This window comes from Triturus cristatus, chromosome 12 (genome assembly GCF_964204655.1).
Source record: "Triturus cristatus chromosome 12, aTriCri1.1, whole genome shotgun sequence".
NCBI classification, from domain to species: Eukaryota; Metazoa; Chordata; class Amphibia; order Caudata; family Salamandridae; genus Triturus; species Triturus cristatus.
The window spans coordinates 770,561,500-770,581,724 of NC_140595.1; the positions used below are offsets into that span (position 1 = coordinate 770,561,500).

The 20,225-nt window shown below is 48.1% G+C and overlaps 1 protein-coding gene across 7 annotated transcripts in view; it reads right to left on the reverse strand.

The window, feature by feature from the left end:
* The window catches only part of CHD3 (chromodomain helicase DNA binding protein 3), a 1,560,957-nt gene that overhangs the window by 508,519 nt on the left and 1,032,213 nt on the right, over nucleotides 1-20,225 (reverse strand). For all 7 annotated transcript variants that reach the window (XM_085639027.1, XM_085639025.1, XM_085639026.1 and 4 more), the window contains exon 23: nucleotides 3,632-3,881. In XM_085639027.1, coding sequence (XP_085495153.1) covers nucleotides 3,632-3,881 — 250 coding nt within the window. The remainder of the gene's footprint in view (nucleotides 1-3,631; nucleotides 3,882-20,225) is intronic.

Consider the following 20,225-nt stretch of genomic DNA (forward strand, 5'->3'; position numbering starts at 1 on the left):
ATGAACATAGCTTAAGCTCTAGCATTGCCTCATAAACTATCAGAGCTGAAGAAAGAGGAAAATGGAAGGGCATAAACAAGTCATGTAAGTTTCAAATATTGGAAAGCCCTTAAACACTTACCAAGGGCCCATATCAGGAATCTACAGTGTGGATGCTAATCACGTTCCAATTCACATCATTTTCTGGAATCAAAGGTATCTGCTAGAGAATGTACATTTGCATAGGGAAGATGGTGCGCCATGCATGACTCACAATTAGTGTGCAATTTCAGCGAACACGTTGTCATTAACAGCAATAGGAGATGTTTCTGGCTCTGCCTCTACATGAGAGGTTGCCAACAGTCTAGTATCGCAACAAGCCAGCAAGAATATAAAAGCAGAAGGCAGATATATGAACACAAGCTAAGTGTCAGAGACAATTCCTATTTGGCTGCCTAGAAATGTATGCTACGGATAGAGCTCAGAGCTAGAAGATTTTCTCAGGGCAACAGCCTGTCTCTTCCCGCTGTAGTGGAAGAAGCCACAACCTGCTACACAGAGTGGATAGATACAGAATGCAACACACTAGCCCCGGTGAAAACATGGGTCCCCAAGCGTTCCCAACCTTCAGCCCCCTGGTATTACGAAGAACTGAGGAAGCAAAAACTTGCTTGTAAGGACTTAGAACGCAACTGGAGGAGAGGCTATAATGATGCAGGAAACAAATCCTACAAACAGAGCCTTACTCTTTACAAAAATCTACTGTTCAATACTAAAAGGGCTTTTTTCACAGATCAAATCATACAGGCAAAATCCTCAAGCAAAGAACTCTTCAGGACAGTAACCAAACTGCCCGCCCCTTTTAATCCAAAAACACAGAGCAGTCCAGAATTATGTGAGGAAATCGCCGTCTTCTTTTTACAGAATGTGGAAGCCATTTTCTCCTCTTTCCGACTCTCCCAGATAGAAGAAGCTGGTGAGCTAGCTACCTTGGCCAGCAGTACAACTGATTCACGACCGACTCTAGACAAATTCTCACCACTGGAGAAACGTAATACTATAAATCACCTGACCTCCATCAGATGGGGATCCCCCTATGACCCATGCCCAGCTTTCATGATTAAAAAAGTTCCTGAGCTCATTGGCTCAACAAGGAAAAACAGAAAGGCAATTACTTCTAAATACATATACACCAAAGCTGGCACAACAATACCTTACATGGAATATCCCCCACAGAGTCCGTAGGTTATGGTACCTTTTAAGACAAGATTTGCTCCCACTAAATCTCCTCTTAGCTAAATGGTATGGTGTATCTCCAATATGTAATCTTTGTTATAATACTGTACAGGATCGTAATCACGTCTTGTTTATTTGTCCCGCTTTACGCTCATTGCGTTATAAATGGTTAAAACCTATTTGTTTACAATTTGGAATTTTAAATGTAAATACCTTCTTCCATGCACTTCATTGTCCGCCAAATGAAATGTTTTGTTTTAAAAATTTTAACTTTTTTAAAGGGTTTTTAGACATTTATTAAATGATATATAGAGAAATAATAGACGATTGCTTGTCCAGAGAATATGATGTATTACCTTCTCATCCGTTTTTCTGTGATTTTATTGTAAGTAATGTTGTATAATTGTGTGTGTACCTTATGTGGCCCTCATAAGAGAGCCAAAAACATAATAAACTTAAACTTGGAAACTCATTGGCTCGGCACTCGCCCCTTATTCAATGCCATGTTTGAGTCTGGGCAGTTCCCCAAGAGCTGGAACACTACATCCATTCTCCCGCTGCTTAAAAAAACAAAATCTTGACTCCAAGGATCCTAATAATTACCGGCCAATCTCTCGTCTCCCCTTGCCGGCAAAATTGGTTGAAAAAAACAATGAATACTCAACTCAGTATGTTCCTCCAAGCAAATAACATATTAGACCTCGGCCCTCTTAAAATCCACAGGAGAACTAAGAGTAGCCCTGGACCAAAGAGGTAACGCAGCACTAATCAAGCTGGAAATCTCCACGGTCTTCAACCATGATGTTCTGATGGACCTTTTGTTGGCCTGCAGGATGCAAGGCAATGCCTGGAACCTCCTGAAATCTTGCCTTACAGAAAGAATTCAAACTGTGGACTTAGACAAAGCCCGATCGAAACCTTTCTCCCTTCCGTGTGGAGTACCACAGGGTTCTTCCCTTAGTCCCACACTTTTTAACGTCTATGTGGCGCCTGCTTTGATCAGATCCTTCCAATTTCAGTTGACATCGTACGCAGTTGACACGCAAATAGTGGTGTCTCTATGACCTGGACAGGAGGCAGAGAAAGGGAAAAGGTTCCATGATTGCACGAAAGCCTTCAGGATGTGGATGACCATGAACTGTCAGAAGTTAAACTTCAGCAAAACGGAGGTCCTCATTTTTGGCAATAATGGCAACTGTTGAACACCAGACTGGTGGCCAGAGGAACTAGGGACTCTCCCTGAGCCAGCTAGGAAAGCAAAAAACCCGGGGGTCGTCGTCGACAATAAACTTACCTTTGGGGACCAGGTAAATTCGGTTGACTCTGCTAATTTCCATCTCCTTAGAATGATTAAGAAAATAATGTCATTCTTACCGGCAGACAGTCAAAGGATAGTGATAACATCTCTAATCCTGTTGTGTGTGGACTACTGTAACAGCCTCTACTTAAATATCCAAAAGAAACACTTAAACAAGCTCCAACTCGTGCAAAATGCAGCAGCAAGACTGCTGACCGGGACACCAAAGTTTGTTTCTGTCACAAAAGAAATAAAAAGGCTACACTGGCTCCCAGCCAAACAACGGATTCAATTTAAATCCCTGTGTACGGTTTTCAAGGCTCTTCAAGGAATAGGCCCGGACCACCAGAAACGGCGTTTTCAATGGTACTTCCCCAGAAGAGCTCTTCGCTCCTCTGGAGCCAAAAGAGTGGTTATACCCCCAGCTAAAAAAATCAAATGGGATGGTAGAAGCTTCATCAAATGTGCTGCAAGGGCTTGGAATGAGCTTCCTTTCCATCTTAGAAATGCCACTGAGCTGATGATATTTAGGAAAGGACTGAAAACCTGGCTTTTTGCTACATAGGTCATCACATACCTTGCTGATCGGAAGGCAGTAGCTAGTGCTAGGACACCCTCGGGTAACCGCTGCACTTAAGAAATCAAATTAACATAACATATGCTTCGTAAATACAGTTAAGGCTGAATAGGCCTTTGGTCTAAACATTATCACAATCAACTAACTAGGGAGCAGGCAGTTCTGCTTCCGAACTTAAGAGGCAACGCTGTTTGACTTGGGACTGTTTTCTCAGGAGGCAAAGGAACATTTGTATTTTGAATACTTTGAAAAAAGGGATAAATACAGGACTGATTAAGGACAGTTTGTTGCTCTGCATTACGGGGGCAGGGAGGGGAGCATTACAGCAGAAAACTAGAAGTACGCTGGTAGCATAAGTAAAACAAAGTCTTTTAAGCGAACTTTTCCAGAACTGACAAAATCGGGCCAATAGCTCATGGTGTTCCCCATTTGCCTAAACATTACTTCCTGAGGCCAACCAGATTATCTAGGATCTTGAGCCTGAATAATCTGAAGCTGGTTAGCCATTTCAAACAACTTCAACTGCTGCTCTCCCTACTTACCACCCTGTAACCGGATACCTTCAATCTCATCCTTAAAGAGTTCCTCTGTGCCAAACTTCAAGATGTCATCCAGCTCCTGCTTGGACATGCTGCCGGCTTTGGAGCCTAGTCCAGGTCGCACAACTAGGTGAGTCAGCATCATCTTCCTCTTGGCCACTTGAGTGATTCGCTCTTCAACAGAGGCACGAGTGACAAAACGATAGATCATCACCTTATTGGCTTGACCAATGCGGTGAGCTCTACTAAAGGCCTATAATAAAAACACAAAGAGAGATTGGAAGAATTTGTCAAAACTGGTAAGACTGAACAGGATATAATTCTGTACTGCTAAATCGGCCACTTATATGTAAGAAAATTGATGTAAGACTTACTCTTGAGTGAAAGCAAAAACATCCCACACTTAACACAACACAAAATATGGAGAGCTAACTAAAATAGGGGAACTGAAAATTGTAGGAGAACTATAAACATGCAAGTTTCTGACAAAGGAACAGGAAAACCTATGGTGAAACATACACAGACACTCCACACACACACATTGCATAGAGATTCAGAACAAAAACTAATGCTGGATTATAGTAATTGTAGGAGGCCGGCTAAGGACATGGTGCAGACCTATTTAACTGATGCACATTGCACTAATCCAGGCAGCCCTTATGTTGTTGTTAGTGGTCTTTGAAAACCATAGAAAGCTCTCAAAGTGGTATCTGTTGAGAGCAGCCTCCAGGCTTATCTTGAAAGAGTGTTAAGCAGCTTGTTTTGCTAGTTTAATTATGTAGTGTAGGTTAAAAGAAAAGGAACCACACAGTGTTTTTTTTAACAATACTTCTATTTATTACACAACACTCACTTACACATTGGTATATCTCTTACCCTGAGCTATCAACACAATACACAACAACAATTCAATTGTAATAAGGTAAGTAGCACAAAATACAGTGGTCTCCAGGGGGAGACCAAATCATATATTAAGAAAGTGGAATGCGAACTGCAAAAGAGGACTTTGGACCAGAAGACCCAGACAAGCGGGGACAGAAGGAACCACCCAAGGTAGGTACCCAGGAACCCCACAGAGCCTGTGTGCAGTTTGGGAACACAGCCGCATGCACAATGGAAGTCAAAGGAGAAGTCGCAGATGCAGTTTTGCAACCTTTCCAGAGGACCCCGAAGAATTCCATTGGATGACATAAGGTTAGAGAGTCACCCCACCAGTGGATGCCCCGGAGACAAGGTCGCCTACACCAGGGAAGCTAGGTGCATAGGGGGTGAAGAGACATCGGGAACCTCTGTATACGACAATGGAAGTCTTGAAGAAAAGTGCCTCTGGAGAAGAAGGTGAAGAAGTCCTAAGGAATCCAAAGGTGGATTCTGGAAGTGAAGAACCAGCAGGCAGAGGGGACAGAGTCTATGTCACTCAGGGGTGACCAGGACGTATGGAAGAGCAATGCCCACCGATGTTGGACAGTTCAGAAGTGTTGACTGTGACCTTGTCGCTGCAGCTGTAAGGACAAGGCAATGCTGAGGAAGACCAGGAGCTGTGCACGAGTTGTCCCACGTCAGTTGTCGGTGACTAGGTGGTTGGTGTCCAGAAAGAGCACCAACAAGCCTTGGTAGCTACAACTTGCGTGGAGAACAAAAGAGGAGCAACGTTGGGACCAGCAAGATCCAACGGATTCCCCACAAGCAGGATAGTCAGAGCAGGCTCCTGAGCAAGCAGGGGAGCCCACTGAAGTAGGAAAAGACCCTCAGAAGGACCCAAAGGCCAAAGGCCCATGAGTCACAAGAGGACCTCGAGCAACTCACCAAGAAAGAGGGCCCACGGTGCAGCGAATGCACTGAGGACACTGTACTTCGCAGGAAGAGATGCTGGAGGCTGGAGCGTCTTGTATCCTGAAGATCTCTGGAGTGCAGAGCCAACATGTATTGGCAATTGCAAGTCAACATGGTGCACAGGGGTTCGGTCCCAGCCGTTCCGCCGAGGGATACTGGCCTCAAAATTGCAGAGAGTACCGGTCAAGCTTAGAGGGAGTTGCAGGACCACCACCTGTGTTGATGAGCCTTAGTAAGCCCGTGGGACATCAAGAGTAGCAGATTGGCCAGCCTTGTTGCGGTACCTTTCTACCGGAGCCTTAGGAGTCTTCCTTGGTCCAGTCTCGGCTCTCGGTTACAGGCAAAGTCTAGTGAAGTGCAGGTGTCCAGATGGTCAAAGAGTTATGTGATTTCAGGCTTGAGTCTTGTCCCATGACGAATCTGCAGATCCACCCACAGGTAAGCACTTAAGTACCCTAGTGAAAGGCTTGGAACTACTCAGGGGTCCCTCCCAGAGGAGGGGCTGGACAGAGGGGAGGATACTCACATGTCTTTTGTCCAGTTTTACACCAGAGCGGGAGCCAAGGGCTCCCTGAACCAGCTCAAACTGGAGTATGCAAGGAGGGCACCAAAGCAGTCTGATGGTGCTGCCAAGCGCCTCCACCCTAGCCAATACACTAAGTCCTATCTGGAGGTGATCACACCTCCCTGCAACAGGAACAATTGTCCAACCTTCCACTGATTGAGCTTGGCTCAGCAGCAGGACGTCAGAATCATGTCTGTGGTTTGCAGCAACACTAGCTTGCTGTCAGACCCTGAAAGGCTGTTACCGGGAGTACAGGGGGGTACTCCAAGGGAGTCCCCCAGTACATGGGATCATACTTCCAACACTGGAATCGGTGTTGGGGTATGATTCCAACATGTTTGATACCAAACATGGCCGGTTTCAGTGTAGCCACTATATAGTTAGATATCTTGTATTGACTGATGTCCACTATATGTTTAAAAATTGCTGACTACACTTACAAAGCCGGGTGAATCAATTCCAGGGTTTGTATGGGGTGTCCAGCTCATGCAGGGGCACCCTCACATTTATAAACAAGCATTGGCATAGCCAATAGGTCTCGCCTTTGGGACTTTTATAAGTGTTTAGCCATGCAACAGTTGCATAACTAAATACTTATAAGGTCCCAAAAGCGAGGCCTATTGGCTATGCAAAGCGGCCGCGCGGCCGCGAAAGTTAAAGTGATGACGATCGGGATCAAGATCAAACATCAAAGCGGCCGTGCAGCCGCGAAAGTTAAAGTGATTACGGTCAAGCGCGGCGCGTGCGCCCGCGCTCATGCACTGTAGCTCTAGGTTGGCCTGGTAGCACTTTTTAGAGCCCTCTCAATACGTCTCGCTAGACCAGCGCATGCGCTGGGTCAGGCGAGACCTAAAAAGGACCCTGCCCTCAGGACTGAAGAGCATGCCATAGGTATGACTTATAGGTTTTAAGTGCAGTGACCTCAGATATAAGGAAACTTATATCTGTTGTGAGAGGTGCAAGCACCAACTCACACAAGCTGCAATGGAAGGCCTGTAGTCAGAGTTTAAGTGCACTCCCATGGGATACCCCTGGTGTACCTATGCCCTCGGTACCCTAGGGCTACATGCATCAAAATTGTAAATTGCAACTACCTTATTGCGAATTCCTGAGAATCAAAATTAGGTAATCACAATTTACAATGTATGAAACTCAAAGAGTTTCAGATAGCGATTCATAGGGGTTCGCAAATCGCACTACCTCATTAATATTAAATTAATATTAATGAGGTAGATCGCAATTTGCGACCCTGTAAGAAACACAAAAATCACAGAGATGGTGGCCTGCTGGGGTCAGCAAACCACTACGTCCGTGATTGCTTTTAAATAAAGCGATCTTTTTTTTTTTTTTTTAAAGCATCACATTTTCCTTAAAGGAAAACAAGATGCTTTACAAAAAATAAAATGAAAAGTTTTCTTTTCATTTTTTAAGTGTAGGCAGTGGTCTGTGGGACTACTGCCTGCTTATAAAAAATGCTGTAACAAACATTCACAAAGGGGAAGGGGTCCTTTGGGGACCCCTTCCAATTTGCAAATGGGTAAAATGCGAATGTTTGACGACCGCATTGTGGTCACAAAACATTCCTACATACCGAATCAATTCGGTATTAAGTAGGGATGCCCTAAACACGCCACTTCCTAAAAGTGAATCGCAAGCCCTTTTTGTGATACGGTAACATGTTACCAAATCGCAAAATAGGGTTAGCTGCATCTGAAAAGCATTTTTTGCATTCACAAACGGCAAAAATGCTTGATACTTGTGCCCCTTACTAGTCAAAAACATACTGACACCAAGCAAAAAGTGGGGGTAACCATGAAAGCAGATCTTAATTTCCTATAATAATGTCCTGATCAAAAGGCTGAAAGTGTTTTTTCATACTTCAGGGAAACACAAGAGAAAAAAAGTTACTTACCTTCATTTAAAATTATCCATCATTGGTATCTTTCATAGATTTACATGCTTGAATTATCTCATGAAATCAGGCTGCAAACCGCCGGTAATCACAATGAGTACAGCAGTATACAGGGCCGGATGAGTGCACCAGGCGTTTCGGTGGGCTGGCAAAGTGAGGACCGGTTTTGTTGCTGGGTACCTGCTGGCCATGTTTCTCCTTGCAGCACTTCTTAATAAGCAATGCAAAAGCAAATGGCTGAAAAGTACGCTTTAAGCATGCTTTAAATCCATTTGATTTTACATTGTTTATTTAGAGGTGCTGCAAGCAGGAATGTGGATGGCAGAGTCCCAGCAACAAAATACGCAGCCATGGCAGTGAAACCGGAACCCACCCGGCAAACCCACCAAAATGCCTGGTAGCCAGTTCGGCCCCGGCAGTATATAAATACAGTAATCAAAACGGAAAATGAATGGACAAACAGAAATATACATCTATAGCCCATCCACCTTATTACGTGACCCAAACTACAGTCTATCAGCCAGAGTTTTTCAGGGTTCCAAACCTCCACCGAGGCTCCCACTGCCAGATTTCGAAGGTTGTCAGCACTTTTTTTTCTTTTTACATTACTTTATTAATTTTTCAATACAAGTAAAGAACCAGTTACTTACCTTCGGTAATGATATATCTGTAAGAAACATTAGTTAGTTATGGATTCCTTACCTTAGAATTACCCCCAGGCGTCAGACTGGATCCGGAAAGTTTTTCATCAGCAGTACCTCTGCGCGTCGGAAGGTGGTGTCGGTCAACTCTGTGTCTGTCGTTGGCGTAGTGTCGCCGGGATGACTTCGTGGTAGCTACTCAGATGCCCCCCTTGCGCGCTGACGTCAGTTCTGTACACGACTTTCCGCTCCAGAAACGCAGAGCCATACATGAAACTGACCACTGGTGCACAAAACTAGGGCACTGAAACGATATAATTAACCCTAAAAATCAGTTCACAGAACGTGGAGGATGGGTGGGGCGGTAAGGAATCTATAACTAGCTAATGTTTGTTACAGATATATCGTTACCGAAGGTAAGTAACTTGTTCATCTGACAGAAACACGTTAGTTATAGATTCCTTACCTTAGAATAGATACCCCAGCAATACCAACCCCGGTGGTGGGTCTGCGAACCAATATTACACCAGAAAGTCCTGGAGAACAGAACGGCCAAAGAAGCCGTCTCTCCGGACTTGACTGTCCAGGCATTAGTGTTTCGTAAAGGTGTGCAACGATGCCCATTTAGCTGCCTGACAGATATCGTTCAGAGGAACTCCTCACCCTAAAGCAGTAGTGGCTGCCGTCGCCCTGGTGGAATGGGCGCGCAATCCCACTGGAGGCTCGTTTTTCGCCAGATAATAACAGGCCTTGATACACAAAACGACCCACCGAGAGATAGTCCGTTTCTGTACGGCCCGACCTTGTTAGGCGCCAACGTAGCCAACAAAGAGCTGATCATCCACCCGGAACTGTTTTGTGCGGTCCAGATAAAAAGACAGCGTACGTTTTGGTTCCAGACAGTGGAGCCTCTCTTCCTCTTTGGAAGGAGGCGGAAAGAAGGTGGGCAAAGTGATGGTCTGCCCAATGTGAAAGGCAGTGACAACCTTTGGCAGAAAGGATGGATGGGTTCTGAGGACAACTTTGTCTGGATGCACAGAGAGAAAAGGAGGCTTTGAAGAAAGAGCCTGGAGCTCATTTACTCACCTTGCAGAGGTGATGGCCACCAGGAATGCAGTTTTGAGAGTTAAAAGACTCAAAGGACAGTTGTGAAGTGGCACAAAGGGAGCGCACATTAAATAAGTTAAGACTAGATTCAAGTCCCACTGAGCCATAACGAAAGGAATAGGAGGACAGAGATGAGTTATGCCTTTCAAGAATCGAATAACAACCGGGGACTTGAAAAGAGAAGGCTGATCTGGAAGCCGAAGGAAGGCAGAAATGGCAGCAATAGCCCTTGATAGTGCCCAGAGCAGAGTCCTGCTGGGCCAAAGAAAGGAGGAACAAGAGAACCTCAGAAGGAGGGACAGGGAGAGGATCCACAGCCTTTGCTGTGCACCATGCCAAAAATGTGTTCCACCTACAGGCATATACCGTCTTAGTGGAGGGACGCCTGGCTGCCAAGATTACATCGCAAACTTCGGGAGGCAGGTCAAACGATGTCAACTGACGCCACTCAATCTCCACGCAAGGAGGTGAAGCTGGACAGGTTTGGGTGGAGGACCGTCCCCTGCTGCTGCGACAGAAGATCCTCCAGAAGAGGCAGTCAGATCAGAGGATCGATGGCCATGTTGAGCAGCACGGGATACCAAACTCTTTGTGCCCAATCTGGAGCCACAAGAATGACTTGGGCCCGGTCGTGCCTGATCTTCTTCAGCACTCTGGGCAGAAGTGGTATACGCGGAAAGGTGTACAACAGACCACAACTCCACTCGTGACGAAAAGCGTCGCCTAGCGAGTGCCACCTTGGAAACTCCAACGTGCAGAATTGCTGACATTGCGCGTTCTCTTTGGTGGCAAATAGATCTAACCAAGGCTCTCCCCACTGTCAAAAGAGACCTTACACCACCTCCGAGTGAAGACGCCATTCATGATCGATCATGCACCGACGCAGAGTTTGTTCGTTGTGGCGTTCAGGGAACCTGCGAGGTGTTGAACCACCAAGGAAATGCCCTGATGTTCCATCCATCCATGTCCAGTGGCGCAAAGCCTCCTGACATAGGCTCCACGACCCCACCCCACCCTGTTTGTTGCAGAACCACATGGCGGTGGTGTTTTCCGTGAACACCTGCACTACTCTTTCCCGGACAGAGGTAAGGAATGCCTTCAGTGCAAGACGAATCGCCCAGAGCTCCAGAACGTTGATGTGGAGCCCGGACTCCACCGGAGACCAGAGGCCTTTGATCTCCACCTCCCCCATGTGGCTGGTTGGGTAAGGGAGAGGGATCTGCCATTGACCCAATCCTGGTTCGTGAGCCACCACTGCAATTGCCGTGCAGTGCCCTCCGAGATCTGGACGCAATCGGACAGATTCCCCTGATGATGTGCCCACTGGAACTTCAGGTCCCACTGTAGAGCCCGCATATGCCACCTGGCATGAGCAACCAGCAGGATGCAGTAGGCCATGAGGCCAGCAGCCTCAGGGTCATTCTAACCGAAACCCGGGACGGAGGCTGAAAGATCGGAATCATAGCCTGTATGTCTCAGACTCGCTGTTCTGGAGGATGGACCAGAAACCGCGTCGTGTCCTGAACCGCTCCGATGAAGAGGAGATTCTGAGAGGGAATCAGGTGCGACGTCGGCACATTGATGGAGAACCCCAGCGAATGCAGGATGTCGGCCATAGTTTGGAGGTGGGAGATGACTGCCTGGGGCGAGCCCGCCTTTAATAGGCAGTAGTCGAGATAGGGGAACACTGACACCCCTGATCTGTACAGATGAGCTGCGACTACCACCATCACTTTCGTGAACACCCGAGGGGCGCTGGTAAGACCAAAGGGGAGCACGGTAAACTGGAAATGCTCATGGCCTACCAGCAACCGCAGGTAACGCCGGTGGGCCGGCAGGACGGGATGTGAAAATAAGCGTCCTGCAAGTAAAACGCTACCATCCAGTCTTCTGGGTCGAGGGAAGACAAGACCTGAGCAAGCATCAACATTTTGAACTTCTCTTTCTGGATGAAGCAGTTGATGTCCCTGAGATCCAAGATAGGACGCAAGCCAGAAAGTAGTGCGAGTAACAACCACGACCGACTTCTGGTACAGAAACGTGCTCGATAGCTCCCTTGGCCAAGAGAGCCATAACTTCCTGCTGGAGAAGGACCAGATGATCCTCCGACATGCGGAGGTATCTTGGTGGCATGGCTGGAGGGGTAGTCTCTAAGGGGAGGGAGTAGCCCCTTCAGACTATCTGCAAAACCACCTGTTGGACGTGATGGTGCGCCAGTGGGGGAGGTGATGGCGGATCCTGCGGCACACTGTCATTTGATGGGCCTGAAAGGTCGGACTAGGAGGGTTTGGAGGCTGCTGCAGAGGGGGGGTTGGTGGACTGGCCCGCACGCTGGCCCCCGAAACCACGACGGTTGTTTCCACGTCCCCGGCAGCGCGAAGGTTGGGTAACTTGCTGTGGCCTGTGGCTCTGAGCGAGACGTAGCTGGACACCCCTTCCGTAGCCACGAAAGGGGTGAAAAGCAGACTGCGCAGGGCGGGTGGAGAGGCCCAAGGGCTTGGCCGTAGCCCGCGAGTCCTTGAAACGCTTAGAGCGTTGTCTGCTTTGACGCTAAAAAGGCGACGGCCATCAAAGGGCATGCCCATAAAGGTGTTCTGGACATCCCCTGAAAAACCAGTCGACCTCATCCAGGCATAGCGACGAAGCGCTACTGACGTTGAAATGGCCCTGCCCAGAGAGTCAGCGGTGTCCAGCCCACAACCCACAACGTATCGCAAACTTCACTGCATCCCTCCCGGTGGCAACAGCCGTGGAGAGCACTACCCAGGCCTCCTCCGGACACTGAGGCAGCACCTGCGTCACCGTATCCCACACCGAGTGGGAATAACGGCCCAAGAGACATGCGGTGTTTATGGACCCCAGTCCTAAGCTGGCGGAAGAGAAAATGTTCTTTCCAAGAAGGTCCAGCTTCTTGGATTCTCTTTCCAGTGGAGCGGTAGGGAAGGCGCTTTTGGAAGTGGAGGCTTGGACCACCAAGCTCTCCAGGGTGGGGTGTTGAGAAAGGAAAGTGGGGTAGCCCGGAGATGGGCGGTGGCATCCGGCAATCATCCTGTCCACGGGAGCCCCCGTGTTGGGCCTGGACCATGTGCCAAAAAGGATGTCGGTGAGGGTAAGAGCTTCAAAGAGCTCGCAGCCAGTTGAAGCACCTCTGTCAGGAGGTTAGTCCTGACAGCCACCGTAGGAAGCTTGAGGTTGAGAGCCTCGGCCACCCTACACAACACTACTGCGTACAACGCTCCCTCCTCTGTAGCCACTGTAGGAGGAGACAACATGCCAAGGTCAGGCAAGGTGTCCAAACCACTGGCATCCCCCAGTTCCTCTCTCCAGTCCTGTTCATTGTCCTGGTAAGCTAGAGGGTCACCTGACCTCTCCCAGTCCTCCTCCTCAGTATCTGGGTGCCATTCTGGTTGAAAAGGGGCCCCAGGAGTGAACAGGGGCATAAAAACCCCTCTTGGCGCCGGATCTGGCGTCAGACGACGCCGGTCCGGGTCCGGGTCCACGTCGGGATGGAGGCCGGGGTTGACGCCGCCCAGGGTGCCAACCGGCATCAAACGCGGTAGTGGTGCCGGAGGAAGCGGTGCTGGTGGAGGCGTAATCAGGTCAACCGGCGCCGAGCCGGATCCAAGCCTGGATCCAAAGAGGGCCCTGGTGTGTCGGGGCTGGAGCCGCTGGTGGAGGAGGCCTAGGCCCCCCAACCGAGTCTGTGGGCCCCGAAGGCACACCAGCAGGTTCGGGCCACCCAAAGATGGCGTGCATCGCCTCGTAGAACGTACAAAGCTGGGCGAGAGTCGCTCCGGGTCCCGGAAAGGGAGGGAAATGCGGAGTCGACTCTTCGGGCTCCGTGCGCAGAGCCACGGGAGGGGCACCACCCGCATCCCTCGTTGGGTCCGCTGACAGACAGAGAAGTTGAAGCGCGACAATGATTATTCGACGTCTTCTTATGCTTTGACTTACCCGACCCTGAGTGCGAAGACTTCGAAGACTTTGAACTGGAATGATGGTGGCTCTGCGATCGGTCCCTCGACTTCCCTCACGACCGCGACCTTGAACGGCGTGGAGCCGACTGCTGGTGATCAAGCAGCTTTTGGGACCGCTCCTGCAAAGCCTTCAGTGCCATCGACCGGCAGTCGGAGCACAACTTGGGGTCGTGGTCGCGCTCCAGGAAAAAAAGACAGACGCGTTGTAAAGCCGTCACCAACATCATCCGATGACAGGAACCACATGACTTGAAGCCGGGCATCCCTCGTACACCGTAGGACTCGAAGACTCGGAAAAGAAGTCAACAAGAGTTGAGAAAAAGTCAGTCAAAAAGTGACTGGAGGTACCGCTCTTCCCGGATCTGCGCTGGCTGGCACGGAAAAAGAAAGAACTGATGTCAGCGCACGAGTGCGGCGTCTAAGTAGATAACGCGACACCAATGACGAACGCTGAGCCTGCCGACGCCACCTTCCGACGTGCAGCGGTCCTGCTGACGAAAAACTTTCCGGATCCAGTCTGACGCCTGGGGGTAATTCTAAGGTAAGGAATCTATAACTACCGTGTTTCTTTCAGATATAATTCACGTCAAGTTATAGATATGATAGATGTCCACAAAACACATTTTTTGATATATCAGTACATTTCACTTAATTATAGCATACTTTCTCATTAGTTCAGATTGTACATCTGTTCCATCTGTCTTTCTGACTTTGCTGGACATAATGCATGACACTCAGACGTAAGAATGACAATGCGCCTCAATAAGAATCTGTCAACGGGGATCTCCAGAGGTATCATGTCAGATCTATAGACATCGCAAGTGACACAGCTATTTGACACATTCCCATACCGTCAATACAGGCTCTGTAATTGCACCTATGCTGGCCAATCAGCTGGCATGTGATTATTCGGGGAGTAGGGGTACCTATCAAGTGCCTATTGGGTCATTGTCATAGAGGCCTTCCCTCAAGGACGTCTGCAAGGGGTCCCAGATGTCTCCTATACGTGAAGTCAGGGGTAGGAGTTCTGCATATGTATTCAATTGATCTTTGCAGTATATGAGATTGTCCAACCATTTCTTATATTTGGGAGCTCGCCCTCTTTCCCATCTGCATGACACTCTCCGTTTTGCCAGTAGCAGCCCCACTGATATAAACTTTCTATAGGAAGCGTCAAACTCCTCAGTATATCCAGAAATGCCACCACTGGGGTGAGGTGGATATGGTCACCCACCATTTGTGACAGGGCAGTAGACATCTACAACCAGTAATCGTGTATCACTGCACAATCCTATGCAAGGTGCAGGAAATCTGCGCCATCACGCTTAAATCGGCACAGAGAGTATCAGTTCATAGTTTATATCTGTGGAGTCTAGCCGGAGTGTAGTAAATGCGATGAAGGAATTTAAAATGTATAATTGGAAAACTGCTAGCAGCGGTTATTATACCAGTCTGATTACAACTGTGGAGCAATTGTTTGCCTGTGAGCGGTGTTCCCAGCTCTAGATCCCAGCCTGCTCGGGAGCCACTTTGTACTTCTGGCATTCTACTTTGGCAGTACGGTAAAGCAGGGAGACTGTATGTGAGAGAGCTGGAGTCTGTAATAACATGTTTAGCGTGTCTAGTTCTGAGGGTTCTTGGGGATAGGTGGGAGTTGCAGCTTTTCCAACATGCTGAAACCTTGGGGTACTGGATGTAAGAGGGAAAATTTGGGATTTATCCCAATTAATATTTATGCCCAACAGTTTTCCACAGCGCATGAATCCTCAAAGTACAGGGCTATGACTGAGCTGGGGATCACAAATGTAAAGTGTAATGTATAGAGAGACTAGCAGATGTCGAGTGGGGTACCGCAGCGCATATTTCCTATGATGCTGGTGAAGTTTCGCCGCAAGAGGCTCTATTGCCAATGCAAAAAGAAGGGGCGACAGAAGGCACCTCTGTCTGGTGCCCCAAGAAACTGAGAATGGCAGTGAGCAGCTACCGTTTACCTGCACCTTAGCTTGCAGTTGTCAGTACAATAAAGCTATCCAGGATAGGAAAGGAGGGGAGAAACCCATCCGCCATATTACCACAAATAAATAGTCACATTCTAGGGAATCAAAAGCTTTAGTGGTGTCTAAAAAGACACCCACCACAGCCAGGCTGGGATCTATATCCTGCAGTAGGGCAAATAAAGTGCGAAGGCTGTGTGAAGTGGTCTACCCGGTATAAATCCAGATAGGTCCGGTAAGACCAATGCATCCAGGTTCAGCAGATTAGCCAAAAGTTTCGCTAGTATGTTCACTTCACAGTTAATCAATAACAATGGCCTGTAGGACTCACATTGAGTAGCTGCCTTTCCCGGTTTAAGAAGGGAGATAATCATCGCTCCTGCATGGAGGGTGGGAGAGCTCACATAGCATTTGCCTCCTCATAGACCGTCTTAAGGGTAGGGATGAGTGTCCCCGCATAGCACTTATAAAAATCGGCTGGCAGCCCATCTGACCCTGGAGTCCACCTAGATTGCAGCTGCATAATGGCAGGCCGTATTTCAGCTTTCTCAATGTCCGCAGCGAGGAATTCCCTCTGAGCATGGCTGTGCCATCCCAATGCCACATTCTCAAAATAAGAATCCATCACACCTGATTGCATTCTACATGTAGTATAAAGAGTAGAGTAGAAGGTGGAGACGGCTAGGAGGAGATCTGCGGTGTCTTTCTGTAGAGATCCATCAGCGCCTTTCATCTCTTGTTGGCAGGTGCGGCTGGACCCATATGCGTCTCCTGCAAAATCGCAATGTGTATGGTATGTCTATCAAGATAACCAAGGATGTGTCTGCATTTTCAGGGGTCGCGTAACCCACGTACTTTGAAGTTAATAGGTTGTAGCTAGGACTGTCAACACGCTTAGACATCGCAATACATAAAGTGTCACGAAATGGCAATATAAGAGACCTGCAGCAGAACATGCTGGAGAGAAAGCATCTATGTAGTAGTGGATAACCATGAAGAGCACAAAAGGAACAAATACATTAAAACAGCACCCCCTCACCCACACCAGCAGCCCAATCCCGTCAGTGAATCAATTGCCACCCTAGCCCAGAACTGCAAAAGTACAGCAATAGAGGCCTGCCTTTAAGCAAAGAGTTTGTGGTGTCTCTAAAGAATACGTGTAATGTCACAAGCCAGATAGAGAAGAGGAAGAAATGGGATAAAACAAAAATATTTGTTGAACAAGAGTTATAAAAAGCATATAGAGATGGTGGAAAAGGAGAGATAGGTAAAAGAAGGAAAGAAAATAAGCAAGTAAAAGTATTAAATATATCATTAATAGGGGTTTCCTTCCGGGGGTATCACCAGAGAGCCTGTTGGGTCCTCCTCGATCTAACGAGGGTGTCCGGGACAGATAAGGATACTGAAAAGATAGAGTGTCTCAAAGTCCTGGCGGGTCACATTTGAATAGATGAGTGCATCAACAATCTAATAACCAACATTAGAGTTTCCGATGTCTGAATCAAATTACTGCATCGGAATATAACGTAGGATAGAACGATAATAGTGCGGCAGGTGGAGCCTATGTAAGTCAGTGAGCATAAGCTTGAGACAGCAAGAGCCCACATTAAATACACAGATCAAAGCAGTCTTGCTTCAGCTTGGTTCCGACAAAGGTGAAGAGGGCCTCAAATCCTGCGAGTTCTCTTTAGACAAGGGCGAGAGCAGGAGTCTTGTCTCAAATAATCTAGGGCCTGCTGCGGTGTGTTGAAGATGTGTTGCTTTCCTTAAATGGTAATACGGAGCCGCGCCGGATACTTTGGGAGAAATTTCTTACAAGCCTCCTACACCGCCATGGTGAAATTCGGGTAAATAGATATGTGGTGTCCCTCGTACTGGAGGTCTCACTTTTTTCTAGCTAGGCACAGCATGGTGTCACGGTCTCGATATTTCAGAAGCCTAGCAATGATGGACCTGGGCGTGAAGCCAGGGAGAGGCTGGGTGGTTAATGAGCAGTGCACCCTTTCAACCACCTACTGTTCCGAGAAGGAAGAGGCATCTAAAAGCCCCACCAACATACGCTCTACATACTCCTCCATTCGACCCGTATCGGTGGATACAGAGATGCCAATAATGCAAACATTATTTTTGCACGAGCACGCTTCCAAGTCCACATTTTTAGCAGAGATTACATATTCAGAATTTGCTCCCCCCTCTGCGAGGATACGTCTTCCAAGCTGGATAGTTTGCGCTCAGTCTCACTAATGCGGTCATTGTGTTTTTCCAACCTCTGCATGATAAAATCCATATTAGTTTCAATTGAAGTAAAACTTTGACGCATAATGAGGAGTAAGGAGCGCATGTCTACATCTTCTGCCTGCTGATTTTGTTGCTGCCCCTCAGCCTTGGTAGTATCTGAGTCGTCGTTGGGGGCTCGCATCGACTTTCAGGGCTTGAAGGGCAGTTCAGCTTGTTTGCCTTCCGTACTGCCCATATCTGAAAGTCAGTTTCAACCGTAGTGGACAATATAGCTGCCAGTACGGGATGGCAGAGGTGGAAAGTGGGTTTGTAAAAGCAAGGTGTCGTTGCAAGACTCAATAACAAAAACCTTGCTAGCACTTATTGTAGGAAGGTAGTATCCTTCCAGCATGGTTACCCCCACTTTTTGCCTAGTGTCAGTGTTTTATTGACCAGTCTGACTGGCATCCTGCTAATCAGGACCCCAGTCACTGTGCTTTCTCCCTAAATTTGACCATGGTAAGTACTTCTGTACCTAAACAATTGGTTACTACTGTACCCCTTAGTATATATGGTACTGAGGCACCCAGTGCATAGGTACACTGGGGGTCTCCCATGAGCTGCAGAATGTATTGTGCCACCCATGAGAGACCACTACAATACAACTATTACTACAGACCTGCCATTGCAGCCTGTGTGAGTTGGTGCTTGCACCTCTCACAACAGATATAATTGTCCTTATATCTGAGGTCAGTGCACTTAAAGCCTATCAGTCACCCCTAAGATAGGCCTTCCAATCCTGAAGGCTGTATTATAAGTGTGGGGGTACCCATGTGTGAGCAGGACACCCTGACAAACCCCCAGAGTTGATTCTCCAGGCTTTGTAAGTGCGGTCAGCCATTTTGATACATATAGTGGTCATCCGTCATTACTAACCCTGGGCGTAGAACTACGCTACGCTCGCGTAGTTTGCGCAACTATGCGCTACACGAATTGCACGTAGCACAGTGCAAAAGTGCGTAGCGGGCATTTTTTGCTTGCTCGTGGTCCTCAACATCAAGTTGGTGACCGCGAGCGAGCAAAATAACATCCCGGCGAGACTCTTTCCTTGTTCGCGATCAGCAACATCAAGTTAAACCTCCGGCGAGATTCTCAACGCGGGGAGGTCGGGTTTCTCATTGCAAGTGGTCGCATATGCTCACGACCGCTCGCGATGAGAAACTACCAGTCCGCGTTGAGAAAGCTTCCGCTCGAGTACAAATCTACTCGAGCGGCAGAAAACGACCGCTTGCACTGTGCAAGATGCCGTTTGCAATGATTGCACAGTGCGGACAAGCATCCGGCACTGTGCAATCAGTGCGAACAGCATTTTGCACAGTGCACTACGCAGTTCGCGTAGCTATGCGTAGCTTGCTTAGTGCGAAGTGCACTTCGTGAAGCTACGCGTAGCGCTACTACGCGAACTACGCCCAGGTTAAGTCATTACGCAATGGCTAACTATGTAGTGGTTGTGCTGACCCCGGGCATGTTTGGTATCAAACATGTTGGAATCATACCCCAACACCATTACCGGTGTTGGAGGTATGATTCCATGCACTGGGGGGCTCCTCTGGGAAGCCCCCAGTACTCCCAGTAACAGCCTTCCAGGGTCTGCCTGTGCCACCAGACAGCTTTGAAGGGCACATTTGATTCCCTCCATGTATACTCCGGTTAGAACCATTTCAGGGAGCCCTTGGCTCCCGCTCTGGTGCGTAACTAGACAAAGGATATGGAAGTATCCTCCCCTCTGTCCAGCCCCTCCTCTGGGAGGGACCCCTGAGTCATCCTAACCCCTTTTCTAGGGTATGTAAGAGCTTACCTGTGGGTGGGTCCTCAGATTTGTCATGGGACACGAATCAAGCCTCAAACCACGTACTCTTTGACGGCCTGAACACTTGGACTTAGTTGGACTTCGCCTGGAATCGAGACTGCATCACGGAAGACTTGTGTTGCTTCTGGTGTGCTTCGTCGTCTGTGTCTGTGCTTCATCCACGATCTTCGACAGACCTGTGGGCATCAAGGACACCAAAGTAATCTCTCTTGGAGTGAAGGAGTCACTCCCATGCATCTGAAACTAACCTGACCGGTCTACTGCTCATGACGTCCTAGGGACTTCGAAAGGCTCAGCAACACAGGTGGTGGTTCTGCAATTCCCTCACGGCCAGACCTTTCTTCTCTGCAGGTTTGAGGCCAGTATCTCTCGTTGGAACTGTTGGGACCAAACCCCTGTGCACCTCGTTACCTTGCCGTTGCCAAGGCTTATTGGCTCTGCACTCCAGAGATCTTTGGGCTACAAGAAGCTCCAGCATCTC